The 20,259-nt window shown below is 42.6% G+C and overlaps 2 protein-coding genes across 2 annotated transcripts; one reads left to right on the top strand and one right to left on the bottom strand.

Moving 5' to 3' along the window:
- The first annotated feature begins 558 nt into the window (after nt 1-558).
- On the top strand, nt 559-9,703 carry gpaa1 (glycosylphosphatidylinositol anchor attachment 1). The gene is made up of 13 exons (XM_063219530.1): nt 559-644; nt 1,036-1,135; nt 1,353-1,532; nt 1,892-2,003; nt 2,584-2,731; nt 3,203-3,304; nt 4,108-4,304; nt 4,687-4,883; nt 5,330-5,483; nt 6,234-6,305; nt 6,827-7,026; nt 7,501-7,671; nt 8,180-9,703. The coding sequence occupies exons 2-13, from the start codon at nt 1,062-1,064 to the stop codon at nt 8,421-8,423; spliced, it is 1,851 nt and encodes a 616-aa protein (XP_063075600.1). The 5' UTR covers nt 559-644; nt 1,036-1,061; the 3' UTR covers nt 8,424-9,703.
- A 926-nt stretch (nt 9,704-10,629) lies between these two features.
- On the bottom strand, nt 10,630-20,044 carry LOC134465714 (ranBP-type and C3HC4-type zinc finger-containing protein 1-like). The gene is made up of 11 exons (XM_063219529.1): nt 19,598-20,044; nt 17,776-17,904; nt 16,748-16,793; nt 16,512-16,601; nt 15,443-15,590; nt 15,011-15,101; nt 14,217-14,640; nt 13,982-14,070; nt 12,774-12,884; nt 11,532-11,625; nt 10,630-11,371 (listed from the first exon to the last, which is right to left on the bottom strand). The coding sequence occupies exons 1-10, from the start codon at nt 19,850-19,852 to the stop codon at nt 11,554-11,556; spliced, it is 1,455 nt and encodes a 484-aa protein (XP_063075599.1). The 5' UTR covers nt 19,853-20,044; the 3' UTR covers nt 10,630-11,371; nt 11,532-11,553.
- Nucleotides 20,045-20,259: the final 215 nt, after the last annotated feature.

Raw genomic sequence — 20,259 nt, 5'->3', positions numbered from 1 at the left:
CTAAGTACTCTTAAAGGGACACTGTGCAGGAAATGGTCAAAAAGGGTACTGCAACTATGCTCCTCATTGAAACTGGGCTGCCAATTGCCAAATTTGATCTTTACATGAAAGTTTTTAAAGTAATAACCAAATATTTTCTATTATGGTCCAAGTAGAGTCATTTTTGCAGCTAAAAATGGCTATTTTGGGAAATTCAAAATGGCGGACCATGGAGAAGATCCCCCTTTTCATGTATGAAAAGTGCAATTTTCCCAGTCATAATGAATACTTAGAATTTGATCCGGGTGGTAAGTATTCATGAAAAAGGTAACATTAGTGAATGGGCAGCATGAATTCTGGAAATAAACAACTAAAAATCTCACACAGTGTCCCTTTAAAATCTACTCCATTACAATACTTGAGTAATAATTAGTTACTTACCCCTGTGTACTACGACATGATGAAGGTAATGACCACGGGATGGGCTTCACTTCAGTGACTTAAAAAGGCCCTACAATACCTCCGAACCAGTAGGGGGAGACGAAACCAAAGACTTGGCAAAGGAAAGGGCTGGTCCGCTCAACGATTATGCCGGCGAGAAACAAGGAAATGCACAGCTAGTAGCCTGACGGCAGCACCTGCCAGATATTTTCAAGAGAAAAGAGGTACGTACACAGTCGATTATAAATATATATATTTAACGTGTAGCTGGCATTATGCTGATGCTCGTGCTTTTGTGTGAGCGTAGACATTTGCTCTTGCATTGATTGTCCCACAAGCTTGCTAGCCGGGTGGTTTCCCCACTGTATGGGGGTGGAGAACCCTTTGGATGAGATGGTACTTCTCGACCACAAAGACCATCCTTGCAAAATGATTAGGTTGCAATTAATGTATTGGTCTTCTGTGTTCTTAGAATGGTATAAATATGTTAGCTCTTTCCTTTCTATGGTAAGATTTTGTAACTGTTCAAGATGGCTATTGTATGGGATGTATGAATAACTGCACCAATACACAATAAGAATCATCATATCCAATTGTTTTTCCTTCACTCGACAGGCAGGGTAGCACTACAAGAAGACATCATGGGGTTGCTGTCAGACCCGAACCGCAGACGAGCTCTTACCAACCTCCTGACTCGCCTGAACACACCTATTTGGTATGTTCTTTTTTTTGTAATTGACCGATCAATGTAAAAAGTGAAAGCATCTGCATATATTATTGTAGTAATATTTTACCAGGTTAGTCTCATTGAGTTGCCACAGGCTCTCTTTCACCATTGAGTCAATAGCACAGCGAGGTGTTTCTGTAATTTGTCTTATTTCTTTCTTACATTTGCATTGTCTGTCCTGATGATGATGTATGTCTCTCTGTAGTGTGGTGTGCTATCTAGCTGGTCTGGCCTGGTTCATGGGCCTGGCATTTGAGCCTTTCACGTTGAGGACATACATGTCAGAAAATGCCATGGGCTCCACCATGGTAGAGGAGAGGTTCCCCTCAGGGGAGCGAGCTCTTGCCACAGGAAGAGAATTTGCTGCTCACAAGAGGAAAGTTGGGTAAGTAAAACAATGCATGTTCAGTAGTATTGTATACATGGGTTCTCAGTGTTTATCAACACAATGTTATTAGGAGGGGCAAGACGCTGGCAGCCAACCACGTGAGCTAATTTTTTGACCGACAGCGTTTTCCAACAATCAGAGGTTGAGTTGTGCGCTGCTAGGTTCGCGCTGTCAGGTTATAAACAAAATTTAGAACCCATGTATGGTGATGTCAAGCCTCTCAAAGAAGTAGTAAGTAAGGCCAATTTGATTTTTCTATACCATTCAGGACACTTAGTTTGTTTTTCCAGCTGTGCTTTTTTGTTGTGTGTTGTGCTTTATATTCTTGTCTAACAGCTGATATAATGTGTGTGCAGGGGGATGCCTGTTGACTGGCTGGTGAAAACTATGCAAGCACGTGGCTTAGAGGTGTACACCCAGCGGTTCTCACGCACGCTGCCATTCCCTGATGAGAACAAAGAGAGATATGTAAGCAGTTTCAGAGATATGTAAGCGTTGCATTGACATTATATTAGAGAAGAGAGATATGTAAGCGTTGACATTGACATTACAGGTACCGGCCATATAATTAGAATATCATGAAAAAAGTTGATTTATTTCCATAATTCCATCAATAATGTTCAACTTTCATGGATTGTCGATGCATTGCCCACATTTTGAACTATTCCAATCATTCAGTTGTTTATTTTTACATATTTTAGCCTTCCAGCTCCAAAAAACGTGAATTGAGGAAATCACATTATTAGAATATTGTAATAAAATCACCATTTTCTTCAGGAAAAAAAAAAGAAATTCGGGTCGCATCTACAATCCATGAAAGTTGAACATTATTGATGGAATTATGGGAATAAATCAACTTTTTTCATGATATTCTAATTGTATGGCCAGTACCTGTATATCAGCAAAGAGAGATGTGTAAGTGTTACATTGCAAAGAGAGTAAGTGTGTTACATTACCATTGTATTTGCAAAGACAGATGTGTATGTAATAACCTCTACACATTTGGTCATCTCTGGCCCTGAGCTGTCCCCTCTTGTGTGCTCTGTAGATGGTGCACGGCACCAATGTTTACGGCATCCTGCGTGCCCCTCGTGCGCCACGCACCGAGGCCCTGGTGCTCACAGCGCCCTGCACAGAAGGCAACAACAACCACCAGGCCGTGGGACTGCTGCTTGGCCTGGCTCACTACTTCAGGAGTGAGTCTGGGTCATCATAGCATCCATGTACCCATGCCTGAAACCCCACCACTGCTCGACGTGTTTGTGTTTGTTTTTTAAACCACATTGGATAGTAAACATCTGCAGACACTAGCTCACACACTATTGCTTTCTATCCATTTTACGCTGTACACTTTACACTATATTCAATACATCTTTTGCAACGTCATCTTAACTTTGTGTTGGACAATGCTGTCAGTGTTGCAACTGTACACTGCACCGATTCTGTTCTTGCTTAAACTTTCTCCTTGGAAGTTGCTTTGGTCAAAGGCATCTGTTAAATAATACGTAATGTATTGACATGTTCACTTTTCATAGTTTTTTTCCCCAATATAATTGCAATTATTCAATACAGAAAAGGCACTACTACATTAACTGTGTTCATATACTGTAGTTTTTTGATAGTAGGCTTTCATCCATTTCGTTGTGTTTGTTTGTGTGTCATCACAGATCAGGTGTACTGGGCTAAGGACATCATATTTCTTGTGAATGAGCACGACCTTATTGGGATGCAGGCCTGGCTGGAAGCCTACCACCACACCAACATCACAGGTCAGTGTGGTTAGTAGACTATGAGGAGTCCTCTGTAGCATCTTCTGCTGTGTTTGTTGTTGTATTATTACCTACGCCGAGAAGGTTATATTTTTGGTCACGTTAGTTTACCTGTTTGTTTGTTTGTCTGTCAGAAGGATAACTCAAAATGTATGCACAGATTTTTATGAAATTTTGTGAAGTCGACACAAGGAAGAAGTGATTCAATTTTGGATTCTTCACCATTGCGGGATAGGGCGAATTTTTACATTCCAGTTTCTAACTCCACAAAAACAAGGCAGAAAGACTTGAAAAAAATGGGGTGTAACATAGGAGAGGTCTGCACTCTCTGAGTGCATTTCTAGTTGGAAAAATGTCCTGCCATCTTATCTATTACGTCTCTTCTACCTTTCCTACCACGTCTCTTGAAACAGTGATGTACCGTAATCTCTTGAAACAGTGATTTACCTTAATCTCAGTAAGATTAACCATGTAAATCTGTGGTTCTCAACTTTTTTTGAATAAACGGCCCCTGGACCACATAATCCGCCGTCGAACGCCCCCCTTGACCTCCTCATAAGCCTGCCAACACCCCCTTAGTATTAAAAAGGAAAATAAATGAATGCCCCCCAATGGCAAATAAGCACCGCCCCCTCTCTGCTGTATCCTAGGGCTCCCCAATGCCCCCTGGCCCCTGGGCTGTAGGACCCCCATTGAGAAGCACTAATGTAAATTAATGATAATAACAATAATAATACAAACTAAATATGTCAACTCCTTGTCCTCCTCCTCTTCTTTTTTCCCTTGTGCTACTGGTCGAACAGGTATGGACTGGACCCCTCTTCAGGGCCGCGGCGGCTCCATCCAGGCAGCCCTCTCCCTTGAGCTCAGCACGGACGTCATTACCAGCCTGGACCTGGTGCTGGAGGGCCTGAATGGCCAACTGCCCAACCTGGACTTGGCCAACCTCTTCTACGCCTTCTGCCAGAAGATAGACATCCTGTGCACCATCCAGGGCAAGGTGAGCTCTAACTAACGTAGTGGTCATGTGTGATGGATTGCTGCCTAAGGCTAGGGCGACACTGGATGTGTTCTGTACATTGTGCTTGCAGTCACAATAGCCATAGTTGAAAGACGAGTCTCAAACATGTACCATGAATGTCTGTGTAATTAGTGACAATGCCAACATAGAGTAGAGGAAATGAGCATTGATTATTACTATACTACGGCTGCTGCTGCTGCGACTGATGCATCATGTTTCAGACAAAACTGTATGTCGTGTGCATGTGTTCTGTACCATGGAGAGTGGAGCAGTGCATGGGGACGTACACACCGACCTGTATATATACTGTATCATTGATTGGACGCACAGTAATCTCCATGCTGCCCATGTCGTCCCAAAGCTGCAGAGAAGCGACTGGGACACCCCGTCAGGCTACAGCCACGCGGCCCAGACCATGCTGCTGATGGTGATGAAGCAGGCCAGCGGGCGGGCGTGGGGCGACCACGGCCTCTTCCTGCGCTACCACATCGAGGCTGCCACCATCAAGGGCGTCAACAGCTTCCGCCAGTACAAGACGGACGCCACCACCATTGGCAGGTCAGCAGTAGCAGCCACAAAAAAACCCAGCTATTAGTGAGTGAACAGCTCCAATGTTTGGGGTGAATCCTGCAATCACAAAATGATAAGCAGAGCCAAAGGATCACAAAGCAACATTGCTGTGAATGCAGCAAACTTTTCGCTACAAACATTTTATGAAAAACTTATACATACACTGTACAGATAGTTGTGTGGTATTTTGTGAATGAGTGCACAAGGTATGCAGTCTTCACAACACTCAACTTAACCTTGTGTTTGGCCTTACCGTGGCTCTAACGGTAGGCCACTGGTCTCTTACACTGGCAACCCGGGTTCAATTCCGGCCCGGGTACTTTGCCGACACTTTCCCCGTCCCTCTCTCGACTATCCTCTCAAATAAAGACATAAAAGGCCAGAATAGATTCACTTACCTTGTGTTTGTGTTTACTCTCTTCTGCCCCCTGTAGGCTTTTGGAGGGCATGTTCAGGAAGTTAAACAACCTCCTGGAGCGCCTCCACCAGTCCTACTTCTTCTACCTGATGCCCTCCCTGTCCCACTTCGTCTCCATTGGTTACTACATGCCAGCCTTTGGCCTGTTGGCTGTCATCCTTCTACTGCGGGTATCCTTTTCCTACACGCCGCGTGTCTGAGGCTCTTCCACTTTGGAGGATGATGCTGTGTGTTTTGGTAAAAGATGTCTGACGGCTGGGTATGCATGTTGAAGATGAGCAGCATCAAGATTGTTGTTATTTTGTCTTGTTTTGTGGATATATTAGAATGAATCTGTACTCCTACATTGGGAGGGAGGGAGGGAGGGATAGGGAGACTTTGTCATTTGTAACACCATAGTTCGCGTTGGAATTTGTCACTCAATGTACAGACTGAGGACAGTTATGTGATTTATATGTGAATTATTTTGAAAAGAAATGATACAATTAAAAAAAAGATAAGCAGCATCATGGAGCACCTTTTGCCAGTTTACCATAGTGCCCAGTTTATCATATTAAATTAACTATGCACATGTCAGACAAGCACACATGGGGGCCGCTAGGGGGGGGAAGGGGGGGGGAGTGGTACATATTCTAAGGGCCCAAGCACTGACAGGGGCCCATAAGGGGGCCCAAGCACTGACAGGGGCGCTTAATGGGGCCCAAATTTCGAATCTTTCATGGGGTCCAACATTTCTGGCAGCGCCCCTGCAAGCACATACAATGTAATTGTATCACTACACCACTCCTAGTGTATCATTACATACAACAGGAGTTGTGTTGTGTTACATTATGAAGTCTCAGCATCATCTCGAGAACGTCTTGATTAACTCCTCCGCCATGTTGGGCCTAGCTTGTTTTAATCCTTAACACCAGCCATAGGCGCTTGATCTGTGGGTGCAGCTTGGAGCTCCACCTCCTGGGACGGAGGATGGCGTTGGTGCAGTGGAGCAGGTATGAACGCAACTGATCCAATCTTCAGTTTTGCGTATCAGACGTCACCATCAATTTCATTGAAAGAAACAGTTCCAGCTCAATTTGTTAATATTGTGGACAATGTAAGCCCATCTTTAAAGGTGAACTGTGTAATATTTTAGTAGTTTAATTCCAGAATTCGTGCTGCCCGTTCACAGGTGTTACTTTTTAAACAAATACTTACCACCACCATCACATTTTAAGTATTAATTATGACTGGGAAAATTGCACTTTTCATACATGAAAAGGGGGATCTTCTCCATGCTCCATTTTAAATTTGAAGAAATAGCCATTTTTAGCTGGGAAAATTGCTGTACGTTGGTGATATTAGTAAATATTGGTTTATGACTTGGTAAATATTCATGACAAGATCATATTTGGCAATAAGCAGCACAGTTTCAATGAGCAGGGTAGTTGCAATACCTATTCTGGCCACATCCTACACAGTGCACCTTTTAAAAAAATGTTTTTCATTCCTCTGCTCTGTTCTCGTCTCCCAGTCTTCTTCTGGCCTCAGTGTGCTGTCCATCCTGACTCCTGTGGTCATTAGTCACATGACGGGGGCGGCCCTGTTCACCCTGCCCATCCTCTCCCAGGAGATGGCTGTGGAGCACTTCCCCGTGTCCGAGACGGAGGCCGTGGTGCTCACCGCCATCGCCATCTACACAGCCGGCCTGGCCCTGCCCCACAACACCCACAAGTACTGCACTGCTCACATGGGCTTTCTAGTCACAACAGACACTTGCAGCTTTTTTTTATACATCATGGTCCTTTCTTTATCTTTTTTTAATGTAACATCTTCTTTGTCACTTTGATTCCCTCCCTCTCTGTCTCTAGCAAACAATTATAAACATGAATGCACAGTCAGGATTATCAAATCCTTTAAAATCCTGTGAAATACTCAAATGCTGACCGTTCCTGTGCTTGTCCATTTATTCCGTCTTCGGCTTTATAGCCATTTCTGGCCTGTGCTCAGAGAAGGACGAAGGATATTGTATTCCCTCTCTCTCTCCCCCCTCTGTCTTTATATTTCACAATTATAGTACATTTACAAACACATACTGAATGCACAGTCAGGTGACACAAAAAATGCTTAAATGTCCCCCCCTCTCTCTCTCTCTCTCTCTCTCTCTCTCTCTCTCTCTCTCTCTCTCTCTCTCTCCGCGGTGTCTAGGTTCCTGGCGGGAGAGGGCACGGAGCAGGGCTGGCGTGTGCTGAAGCTGGTGGCTCTGCTGTACCTGGCCGTGCTACTGGGCTGCACCGCACTCATCAACTTCTCCCTGGGCTTCATCCTGGCCCTCACCCTGGTGCCCGTGGCCGCTTTCATCACGCCACACGTGCCCAAGTAAGTACACCACACTGCACCGCACCCACTATGACTGTAACGTTGGATCGAGAAATCTACCGAGAAATTATCACTAAAGACATGCATTTTAAAAATTGTGGGGTGTATCAAATCGTAGGTTAAAAATCGTGATACGAACCGAGTCTTGAGTTGAGTGTATCGTTACAGCCCTAGCACCCGCCCACCTTGATCCCTCCTGCCAATCTGTTATAGATCCGCTGTCGTGTGTGTGTGTGTGTGTGTGTAGTGGGGTTTTTTCGGTCTTTTAGAGTTGAGCAACTGTTCTTTGTGGTCCTGTTTTCTTGAATAAACTTCACAGTAAAAGACAGAAATAAATACATACATATGGTGTTGGAACAAATGGCTTGGTGCTGTTTCACACAAATAAATATATTGTGTATGTAGCGTGATCCGAACATGTGACCTCTCCGCTCTGTCTGATTCGGCTTACAATAGTGTTCGTGATTTCAAGCCAAACTCTTTCTCCTTCTCTTTTTCTCTCTCTCAGGGCATTTAGTGCGGTGGTCATGGTCCTCCTGAGTCCTGCCTTCACCCTCCTGTACTGCGTGTTTATCTACCAAGAGCTCCAGGAGTCACCGGTCTCCATTGCCGATGGCTGGGTCCTCTTCCTGTCCGTCATCTCGCAAGGAATCCTGGACCACAGCCTGTACGGCTCACTGGTCTACCCTCTCATTGCCCTCTTCGTCTTCCCATGCTGGTTACTGTTCTGGAATATTCTTTTCTGGAAGTAAAAACGGAGGGTGACCTCCGAGCTACTAGCATGTGGGCTGGTCCAGGGTCAGCCCCGCATCCCTGAATGTCGTCGTCATGGCGTTTGATGATGATGGGGAGATGTGCTGATCTCAGGTCTGCTTTATGGACTACCAGCCATCCTGGCTGAAAGGGAAAGTGGCTTTTTATGAAGAGAGGCTGGATTGTGGGGTTTTTAATGAACGTCTTAAACATCTGTTACCTGTCTGGAGCTCTGGGAAGACAGTATACAGACTGCACTGAATGGGTTCATTTGGTTTTATTTAAGTTTTTCTCCTTTTTTGGTGGATTCGTTTTTCTTAATTATTTAAACTCACTGATTGTGTACGCCTGATTTCAAGAATGTTGGAAATGGATGAGGAGATACGTTCTGGTGCACTGTGGGAGTAGGGTGCTTTGGAAAAACACATTTTGTCGATGCTCTGTGTTTATATATGTATGTCGTTGGTTTTGTTTGTGTACTAAAATATTTTTATATTATGTGCCTGATCCATGCCCTGCAAAAAGCCTTTTCACCACAACACTGCTAATAAAGACACGCATTTCCACTATGTCCCAAAGAAACCATTTCATTCCTTGAAATGAAATTTGACAACACATTTGGGCTTCAGACATTCAATGGCATTTATTAATTTACATCACCACAAAGGATGTTTTAGGTTACGTCAAGGAAATCACAAATACATCACTTCAATCTGTAATAATTAAATAATCTGCGATGTAAAAACAGTAAATCTCATTTCAGCATTTAGATAATCTGCAAATACAAAAACACTCACTGACTTACACGACAATATAACATGTATTCATTCAAGGTTTTGAATGGAAATGTTCCACAGTTCACTTCTCTCTTTCCAGTCACAGTTTCTAGTTCAACATTAAGATGAGAGGTTTTATTTTTCTTGTACCATCTTCAATAAATCTCTCTCATAGCAAACATTGCATAAAAAAAACAAAATACAACTAAAGGATTTAAAATTTTGACCATGTGCCTTTGAACATGTATTATTCAGGATGGCACTTGTTTCTCCACCACAGTATCCTTTTTCAGTTTGAACAGAAACAAAAGGTAGAAGAGACAGACAAGAGACTTCATAGTTTTACAGAATTTCACATACCACTACCTCATCAAAATCAGCACATTCATTTTACCAAAAAAAAAAGGGGACTGGACAATGCTAGGATGGGGCTGAGCTTTGCTACATAACCTTTTTTTTTTTTTTTTAATCTGTGTAGCGAGTTACTGAAGGCTTAGCAGGGTGACAACCACAGACATCATATATGAAGACTAGATACGTCATCGCGTATTTCAAGCACGTCCGCACAGGTCGGCCATATTAGAGCAGCCTAAACTCTCCACAGACCCTCCGTTACAGCTGAAGTAAAGTGAAGAGTTGAAACGTTGGGATACTTAAAAATGTATTCTGTTGCTTCGCTGAAATATTGACACGTGTTTATAAATGGTAGGGCTCCTTAAGACTGGGGTAAAACGCCCAGGAGAGTAATAGGCCTATGCTTCCCACTTAACCTATTTGTCCAAAAAAATAGATAGACCTAGAGCTAATACACATTTTAATCATTGCTGTGCATTACGTTGACGGCATGGATATATTCATTGCATCAAATTATAGACGACAGAGATGACGTACTGGAAGAGAGATGTAGCCTACAGCGCAACAAGTTAATTCTATCTGGATGGCTTTAGCGTCACGACTCATTTTGAACACAAGATGGAGCTGTCGAAACCAAAGGAGAATGTAGACTAAAGTGAACGTTTATCTGCTATTTTACTGAAAATATAAAATATTACTTTGTGCATTTGTTTATGGGGTCTATTTAATTACCTGAATAAGCCTACTGAATTATATTATACATGATTTTAGACCTATGAACATTATAATATAATGTAATATAATATAATAATAATGTGGATATGCATCACTATGCAGTATCAACATATACTTTCGTTTGGAATTTTTTATATTGTGTAAAAAAACCAACCCTTTCGAAAATCGAAATAAATTTGAGGGAATTATGGCCATCTGAAGAGTATACAACACCAAAAACTCATTGCAACTGGTTGAGCCAGCAGGCTGCTCTATCATGGCCGCCATGCGCGGACGTTCGGCTTGCATGACGGGAACGCGGACGACGCATCTAGTCTTCATATATGATGTCTGTGGTGACAACACTGCTGCTCTGGCCTATTACATGAACTTTGAACTGGGGTGCTTTTCTTGAAAGTGTAGTTCTTAGCCAGTTATCAACATGGGTAGTTTCCAAAGGGAAATTGAGTTGCAAACATTTGAACTGGGGTGCGTTTCTCAAGTATAGTTTTTAGCCAATTAGCAACTTGAGTAGTTGTCAATGGGAATTGCATTGCAAACAAAGTAGGTAACATAATTAGCAACTATGGTTTCGAGAAATGCAACCCTGGTTTGAAAGCCAACCGTTGCTTCCTCAGTTTTGCCGATGTCATAGCCCCATTCATGTTATAGATTTTTTCCGCACACTCACGATTTTGAGTGGCACTCCTGCATGATGGTGACATCCTGTATTTCAGAAGGTTTCAGGGTGTTATTTTGGAATGATGACAACCTCTCAGTTGAGTCAGTATTAGCAATTAGTCAGCATGCATGCAGTGAGTGGTCATCGAATGGACGACTTCTCACATCCATCATCTGCTTGAATATGACTGACTCACTGTCCAGACTGTCAAGAGTTCTCTGTAAGTGTCAGCTTGCGTTGAGTAGCTGGGTTGCAAAGTGTTTGTGTTGGGAGCTACAACACCTGGTAGCGGCGCCGTGTTTATGTAAGACTTGCAGTTGTGAATGATGAGGTGTAGTCTTATCATCGCTGGGAAGGGTTGTGTGTCAGATTCTGCTGTCAGCCATCCCATTGGTCCATGCAGACAATATTACAATATTACCTTTTAAATGGAAAACAAAAAAGAAAAGCATCAGCCATCACAGTTGACGATTCCCTTGGTCTCTTGTAGATTCAAAAAAATGTCCTATTTCACGACACTACATACTACACACTACACACAGTCATGCCATTCTTTGGGCTGGCGTCATTCCAAGGTTTACCTCTCCTTCAACAGCATGTGGTTTAGTGCCTGTGTGCTGCACCTTGCCTCTTTGCACCACCTGACCTCTTCCTTGTCCTCTTTCTCTCTCCTGCCTGGTTTGAAATGATACACATTCATGGCATGTTGACTGGCTGTCCAGGACCCCGTTTCTCGACAGTGTCAAAAAGTTGCCGATGGGAAATTGCATTACAAAGTTGCCAACTTATGTCTCTTTTCCACTGCCGGTTTTCTGGTAGGCCTACCACTCCACACAGCGCGACTCGGCCACCACTATTTGCTTTTCAAATAGACACGACGCAGCTCCATCGGCTGAGTTGCGCTGTGTTGAGCTGTAGGCCTACCAGAAAACCGGCAGTGGAAAAGAGGCATAAGCTAGCAACGACACTGTCGAGAAACGCACCCCAGCATCACTCATGAGTACAAACACCGGTCCATTATTATCAGAGATGTTATTTTTCACAGTACAGGCTCAAACTCTTGTCAGTTACATCAAATTCTCATCAATAGTGACAATGAATGTGTAATCCCCCTCAGTGATCACACCTATTTGGGAGACCTTAACTTTTTTTTCTGTACATGTGTTGCATTAGAAAGGGCTAGGATTCATCACCATGGGTTCTATAACATCATTGCCTCCGCCAAGGAGGTTATGTTTTCGGTTGCGTTGGTTTGTTTGTTTGTCTGTCTGTCTGTCTGTGTCATTAGGATAACTAAAAAAGTTTTGAATGGATTCAGATGAAACTTTGTGGAGTTGTTGGAAATGGCGAAAGGAACAAAAGGAAGTGATTAAATTTTGGTGATTTTTTTTTAAGATTCTTCATTGCTAGCCTAGAAATCTAGACGCCCCTAGTAACCGCAAATTGAATGGTGTTACATAGTCAAATGTTCTATCAAACAGCTTCCTTGACGGATGTCTGCACTCTCTGACATTCAGACCTCTCTTCTGGATTCTCCCAACTGTGCCACATATTAAATACTGTATAACCACTTGATAATTGCTCTGCAACAACCTCCATGGCAACAGTACTCTGAAATGAAATACATCCTATCCACCCTTCTCTCATCAATGAAGGCAAGTTGATAGATCATTTTGCTAGATCTTAGGTTGTCATGAGTGAGCCTGTTTCAATCCAATCATTTACAGTAACCCCAGAGAGCTATACCATTCTAGTTAGGGTAGCCAGATGCTCGCCGCATTCTGACAAAGAAGGGTCCACTTCGAGGACCTAGGGTGCCTTACCTGTGGTACGCGACCCTGCTGATGCAACTCTGGCTTATCTGAGCAGCACATGTCACAGCTGGGTCGCCTGGCATCATTGAGGAATGTGCACGAGGGACACGCCCAGCCCACCTGAACAGGCGGCAAACACAGGATTGATCACTGGAGGAGCTATTCGAAGAGATGCTGGCTAGTACTGCCACTTAAAGGGGTATGCCACTATTTTGGGGCTTAATGCAGTTAAAATCGTTGGCCAGGGTTTATAAAGGTGGTAAAGTATCTTATTTTTCATGTTAAGCGTTGTCTTGCTTTAAGACAAGTTCCGCTAAGCTAGTGAAAGTCAATGGATCCGTGTAGCATTCTACACGGATCCATTGACTTTCACTAGCTTAGCGACATGCTCCCTCTTTTAACTTGTCTTAAAGCAAGACAACGGCATACATGAAAAATAAGACACTTTACCACCTTTATAAACCCTGGCCAACAATTTTAACTGCATTAAGCCCCAAAATAGTGGCATACCCCTTTAAGTCTGTGACATACTGTGTAGAGTAGACCATAGACATTAAAGGTGCACTGTGTAGCATTGCGGCCAGAGTGGTAATTGCAACTATGATGCTCATTGAAACTGTGCTGCCTATTGCCAAATTTGACATTTTCATGTATATTTACTAAGTAATAAACTAACATTCACTAGTGTGACCACAACACAGGAAGTTTTGCAACTGAAAATATATATTTATGGATATTCAAAATGGCGGATGTGGAGAATATCCCCCTTTTCGTGTATGAAAAGTGCAATTTTCCCAGTCATTATGAACTCTTAGAATTTGATGATGGTGGTGCTAAGTGTTTGTGAAAAAGGTAACATTTGTGAATGGGCAGCAAGATGTCTGGAAATAAACTACAGAAAATATCACACAGTTCACCTTCAAAGGAAGGTCATTTCAGTCCTTTATTTTCAAAAGTATGCTGCCCCTTCACAAATGCAATCTTTTCTTGAATATTTACTAGTAAAGTAATAAACTTTAAATCAACTGAACAATAAACAATTCAATAATACAAATACAAAAAAACTCAAATGTACTGTCTGACCAAAGTGTAGTTTTCCAATAAGTACAAGATGTTTTAAATTTCCAAGTCATAATGATTACTTAGATGTGTTTCATTTATATTTACCACTCAATTTCTATGAATGGGGTCAGCATTAGTTTCACGTGTGTTCTTACCTGGGGGTTGTTGACCTTGCTGGGCCCACCCACCTGCAAAGCCTCCAGGTTCCCCACGTCAGCTATGCTAGGCTTCTCTGCTCCATTACCTTCTCACCACACATCACAAAAGAACACACAGTACCATAAGCAGCAGTGGAATCCAGTCAGCTGTGAGCTATATGTGCATGCTTATGCATCTCTCTCTGTCTTTGCGTTTGTGTAAGTGTGCCAAAGACAATACAAGTTCACATACTCGTGCTGCTGTGGTTAAGCCTGCACGGCAGGGTGCTGTAGCCTCGCCAGTCGTGGTCGGCAACTCCAGGGGTAGGCAGGCTGGGACTAGGATTAGAATTAGTGTTGGGATTAGGGTTGGGTTTAGGGTGAGGGTTCGTCTTGGGGCTAAGGTCTGGCATTGCGGTCTTGTTGTTTTTGGTCTTGTTGCTACTGCTGGTTGAGCTGGTGGTGTTGCTACTGCTGGGGTGGAGGACGGCAGTCTCCTGGTCCTTCTGGAAGAGCTGGCGGCTCAGCCGAGCCTGCTGGGCGGACAACAGGTACAGGAAGGCTGTGGCACCGCTGTGCACCACCCCGTAGGACGCCAGCGAGCGAGTGTCCGCACACAAGCACTGACCCATGACCCACCGCTGCACACTCGGGTGGAACCCGTACTCCAGGAAAATCTGCAGCAAGGATGCACACGGGACAGTTAATGAACTTGTAGATCTACAGAAAAGTCTAAAAAAGATGTAACATTTTTAACATGCATTAAGTACATGTGCTTTTAAATCAACAACGTTGTTTCTAGACCTTTCAATACACCATGTTGCTCAACTGCAGTTCAATTGTGGTTGCCAAAAGAGGGCACCATTTAGTCTACATTAAGCATATTAATCCCACATTGAAATTAGATTGTATAAATGTCATTGGATGTCCTTTTCTTCAGGAATTAAACATAAATGCCTTTTATTTTCATTTCTGGGATTACAGTTTTAATACGCCATTGAACAATTAGAATCACAAGGAATAGGCATTTGTACAGACACGGATCACCTGTTGTTTGAGTGACGAGACAGTCATATTTGGCATCGCTTTCACTGTGAAACAGTGAGAGAAAGAGGCATCCTCCACAACCACAGCAAGACTGCAACACACATGTCCATGCTCATCAGCAGTCATCATAGTAACTGTGTGAGACATTCCTGTGGCAAACACTGATTACTGACCATTCTCTCTACACCGTATGTAGGAGGCAAACACTCATCATAAGCATTGCCTACCTATTATGGTTCAAGATGTAAGACTGACCTACGGCAGGGAAATAAGCACACTCTAGCTCGTTTTCACAGAGCAGTTATCTAATATAGTGCAAATAAAAGTGCTTCTTATATTTCACCGTCAAGATAAACAATTTAATAATTTCCGAGAATTCGACATAAAATCATTGTGCAACACATGATGGAACCATATAGCTCAGTGACTAACTTGATGTCTTCATCCTCGGTGTTGTTGCTCTGTGGTGAAGGCTGGACGTTGACAGACAGCTTCTGCTGGGCCATTGCTGTGGCATGCTGCATTGCAGACATGGCATCCCCAGCATGTATGGCTTTGGCTAACTCTACACATAGCTCCTCTAAAGGGACAGATGTGGAGAGAGAGAGAGAGAGAGAGAGAGAGAGAGAGAGAGAGAGAGAGAGAGAGAGAGAGAGAGAGAGAGAGAGAGAGAGATGTATGTAAAAATAGAGTGCAATATGTAAGATGTTTCAAATATTACAAAGTTTCTCTAGAACTAGAGCAGGGGTGTCAAACGTACGGATGTACATTTTTTTTTTTTTAACGTTTTTTTTTTCCAATGAAATAACCGAAATGCGCAATTACGCCCCTCGGGGCAAAATCGAGACCTGCATGACATTAAGATAATGGTCCCTCTGTTACTGTATACTGTATATAGTAAAATGCACATCCCACTTCTATTATAAATGGTGAATTTGTACTGTAACAGGCATTTGATAAAGCTCATATATTATAGAACTCATATATAGAGATAAACTTATTCGTATTGTATTGGTATTGGTTGTAATTAAATAATAAATATAATTGGATTTGTGTTGGTTCCTATTAAGATGAAACTGGAAACGGGATGTTAGAATGCGTGAAAATGCAGGAAATTACATCTAAGAAATACAAAATTTTCTGGGGAAAATCCCCCAGACCCCCTGCCAAAATGAACTGTGTCATATTTAATTCATTGACGGTTGGCAATGAATGAATGAAGTCAAGGAAATTTTGCATAGGATTATCAGTATTGCATTGCTTTCTACATATTCAACACACTTAAAACGTGATAGTACTGAACACTAATCCTCTGCTTTACGTTTTTTTTTTGCGATGAAGTTACTAATGCGGCCCGCTTGAGGTCCACATGGGTTGTATGCGGCCCCCGGACCAAAATGAGTTTGACACCCCTGTACTAGAGTCTAGTAACTGTCTGTGCATGACATTGCATCCCAGTTATGAGCTGTCAGAAGGAGGATTGTAGTATGTCAGCACTCACCTTTGCATGCCAATTCATTCAAACTCTGCTGATGTGAAGACGAATAGTTCTGATGTTTTTCCTCCACTGGGTCCTGGGTGATGTTTGCCACTGAAAAAAGAAAAAGAAAGCAGGTGACATATTTCGACATATTTCACGCGTCTAATGGAGATTACAAAACGATAAGGCAAATAGGTGGAACAGAATGGAAATGCATGGAGAAAGATTCTGTGAAGAATGAGCACATTACTACACACCTCTTTGGGCCTCACTCAGTGATGACATGAACACAGTCCCCCATTCCTGTGCAACAATAACAAAAAAAACATTAAGCTTAGGTGGTGTCAATGCAAACCAAACAAACCAGCAGTTCTTTTGAATGAAACCACATCAAAATATTTACAAAACAGTTACTTGTAACACTGCAAGTAATGTCACCTCATAGTCAGAACCTTGCTGAGTGTTGGCACAGATTTATTAAAAGTCAAATCATTATGATTTGAGACAAAGGCAAAGCCTTATTTTCACCATACCAACTAGAGGTGCCAAAAGGAAGACACCAAAGCCCCCTACAAAACTATTCTGCTCGAAAAGAAATATATCCCACAAAAGTGAAAGACAAATTTTACAAATAGGTCATGCTGGAAAAGACAGATCTCACCAAATCACAAGAGCAAATTCCATCAAGTCTTGATACATTTTCACATCCACGCATACTGCTGATGAGGCTTGGACTATAGCAAACTATGAAGCTGCAAGACTCTGTTCTACTCTGAGAAGGATGTGAGTAATTCTCTTTTACTACTGTGGGCTGCAAACAGAACTCTCCTTTGTTGAGGTAATCTTGCAACACTCCAGAGTTGGCGCGACTTACTCAGAGCGCATACCTGCACTTACTGACCTCCCCCTGCCCCATATCCGATGGAGGCAAGGCGAAATATTGCAATAATAGGCCTACTGTACTGCCATCATGTAGATTAGCGCTTCTCAACCTTAGTTTAACAAACGCCCCCTTAACCTCACCATAACCCCCTCAACGACCTTAAAATAAGCCTTCCAATGCACCCCAATGGCAACTAAGCACCACCCTCTGTCTGCTGTATCCTTCTCAACGCCCGCCCTAGAGCTCCCCAACGCCCCCTGGGGGGCTGTACCACCCCCGTTGAGAAACACTAATGTAGATTACCTCCACTGGCCACTGATAAACAAAAACACAGAGTGAAATCTCATTGCAAATTACTGTAATTCAAACAAGGCCTATGTCCACCAAGTGTCACACTCGCACCTGGGCTTCTTGCTCACTGCGAAAATTGAAGCTGAGGCGATCATAAGGCGGAGTGGTCAGACGAAGTTCATGGCAGCGTGTGGACTTTATCTCATATATCACTGTCCGCAGGTCAAACACGGCTAAAAACTAAAAGGAGGAAAAACATTATGTCAGTGGAAAACAAACTGAATGGTGTGCATGAATATCACAGTGATCACACATATGCACGCTCCTGTAAATGTACAGATCCTGCTGGCCATAATATTAGAACATCGTGAAAAAGTTGATGTATTTCAATAATTCCATCAATAATGTTTAACTTTCATGAATTGTAGATGCATTGACCACATTTTGCACCATTCCAATCATTCATTTGTTTATCTTTGCACACTTTGTCCTTTCAGCTCCAAAACATCCATTGAGGAATTCACACTATTATAAAATTTCAGATTTCTTCTTCTTCTTCAAAAAAAAAGAAATTTGGGTCACCTCAAATCAGTTGAAATGTGGTACTTTCTACAAACATGTCAGTACAATACTTGGTTAGGACTGTCATCATTGCCATGATGTGTTTAACATTGAAGTTAATGGCAGAGGCATTGCATGGGAGTTCTGGAAGCCCAGACATCCTTGATGCTTTGCTCTCAGCTGTTTTTGTTTGTTTGATCTAGTGACCCACACTTGACTCTTCAATATACCGTACCCTGTAGATGTCCATGCCACATTTTGGTGCTTTGGTCGTATGGACATTGTAACTCGCCAGAAATGAAAGCCCATTGAAAATGAATGGGATGTTATTTCTGATGTTATGTCTGATTTCTTGGTTCATACCACCAAAGCACCAAACAGCTGAAAAAAAATACACAGCTGACAAGCATCATGCTTTCAAAACTCCCATGCAATGCCTCTGCCATTGACTTCAATGTTAAACGCCACATGGCAGTGATTAAGACAGTCCTAACCAAGTAGGCCTATTGAACATGGTTGACATGTTATGTAGAAAGTACGAAATTTCAACTGATTTGATGTGATCCGAATTTATTTTTTTCTGAAGAAAAAGGTGATTTTATTACAACATTCTAATAATGTGAAATTAATTCCTCATCATGGGGGGAGTTTGGAGTTGGAAGGCCAAAATATGTACAAATAAACAAATGAATGATTAGGAATATTCAAGATCTGGGCAATGCATTAACAATCCAGAAAAGTTAAACACAATTGATGGAATTATGGAAATATTTAAATAAACTTTTTCCTGATTCTAATTTGTGGCAAGGAACTGTAAATGAGGCTATAAATTCGGGACCGTGTCTATGCCCACAACCCATTGGTCACACATCACTAAGACATCATCATTATTATTTTGGTCCTTGGTCTCACATCATATTGCTGCTGCTCCATGTTCCCATTTCTATTCAAATAAGCCCTATTCCATGGCAGGGAGAAAGGCATGCTCTATAGTTTATTCGGAAATGTGGTAACAGTAACATGAAGTTGTGGAATATACTGAAATAATATCTTAAATATGTGGGAACATACAGCTGACCCTTAAATCCATAGAGGTTCTTCTACAATGCATGTCTGAATCACCTTTAAAAGGTTCTGGTCATCACCACCACATAACTGAACAGCTGATGTGCAATTAAGCCTATAATAGAACTTGATGCTCAAACAAGTCCGCAAATGTCCGTGCAACACTCGCACGCCAAATAGTTCTACAATTTTCATCATCAAATGTCGCACGCACCAGACAGCTCCGTCAAATCTGGGTAGCCTACCACCAGAAATTCTACGAGTATCCTGTCTCTCTAGTATATCCATCTCACTGTCATGACCTTACCACACTGCGACCAGAACTGTAGACTTCCCGTAAGGCAAGCCGAAACTCCCCAGCCTTGCTTGGGTCCATGCTCAATTGAAGACGAAGTGTGTCATCCCCAGGACCAGGGAGACAGAGCGGTTGGAGTCCCGAATGGCACACAGATACCCGCACCGACATGAGAACCGTCGTACAGGTTGACTGCATCACTCCCGGGAATGATAGGGCAGGTGGCGGCGGCGGCATCTGAGCCCACCCGCCAGAGCTCAGCGCCATGCTATTAAAATGTACGTGTCCACAGATCGAATAAATCTACCACCTACAAGCATGTAATACTTTGGGTCATTTCGTTGTCATTGCACTACACGGCTTACCGCCTTGCATAATGTTTGCAACCGAATGCAACCCATGGCCATCTCTGATGCAACCCAGCGGAAAAGAAAACAGGAAGCATGTCCGACGTGTATTTACCTCCCCCCATTGGAAATAAAACAACCCAATGGAACGTCTGCGTCCGTTTGATTAATTGATATCCATGATATCGCTTCCTTTCATATTCACATTTTGTTTTTTAGTGTAATTACAGAAACGGTTGTTTTGCATAATCTGTCTGCTCTGCATTCAATCATTCATGCCGGGATCCCCCCCCCTCTTGTAATACCAAGGGTCCATAAAAAAGCAGC

The sequence above is a fragment of the Engraulis encrasicolus genome, chromosome 16 (genome assembly GCF_034702125.1).
Source record: "Engraulis encrasicolus isolate BLACKSEA-1 chromosome 16, IST_EnEncr_1.0, whole genome shotgun sequence".
Classification (NCBI taxonomy): domain Eukaryota; kingdom Metazoa; phylum Chordata; class Actinopteri; order Clupeiformes; family Engraulidae; genus Engraulis; species Engraulis encrasicolus.
This window is presented reverse-complemented; position numbering and strand designations above follow the sequence as displayed.

What these genes read in the sequence shown, in the direction of transcription:
- gpaa1 (XM_063219530.1), top strand. Translation starts at nt 1,062, where the DNA reads ATGGGGTTGCTGTCAGACCCGAACCGCAGACGAGCTCTTACCAACCTC. An exon ending in ATGAGAACAAAGAGAGATAT is followed by an intron (nt 2,004 to 2,583) that starts GTAAGCAGTTTC and finishes TGTGCTCTGTAG; the next exon opens with ATGGTGCACGGCACCAATGT. An exon ending in CTGCCCCACAACACCCACAA is followed by an intron (nt 7,027 to 7,500) that starts GTACTGCACTGC and finishes CGCGGTGTCTAG; the next exon opens with GTTCCTGGCGGGAGAGGGCA.
- LOC134465714 (XM_063219529.1), bottom strand. Translation starts at nt 19,852, where the DNA reads ATGGCGCTGAGCTCTGGCGGGTGGGCTCAGATGCCGCCGCCGCCACCT. An exon ending in TCTCGTCACTCAAACAACAG is followed by an intron (nt 14,641 to 15,010) that starts GTGATCCGTGTC and finishes TCCTTGCTGCAG; the next exon opens with ATTTTCCTGGAGTACGGGTT. An exon ending in GCAAGGTCAACAACCCCCAG is followed by an intron (nt 12,885 to 13,981) that starts GTAAGAACACAC and finishes CCGCCTGTTCAG; the next exon opens with GTGGGCTGGGCGTGTCCCTC.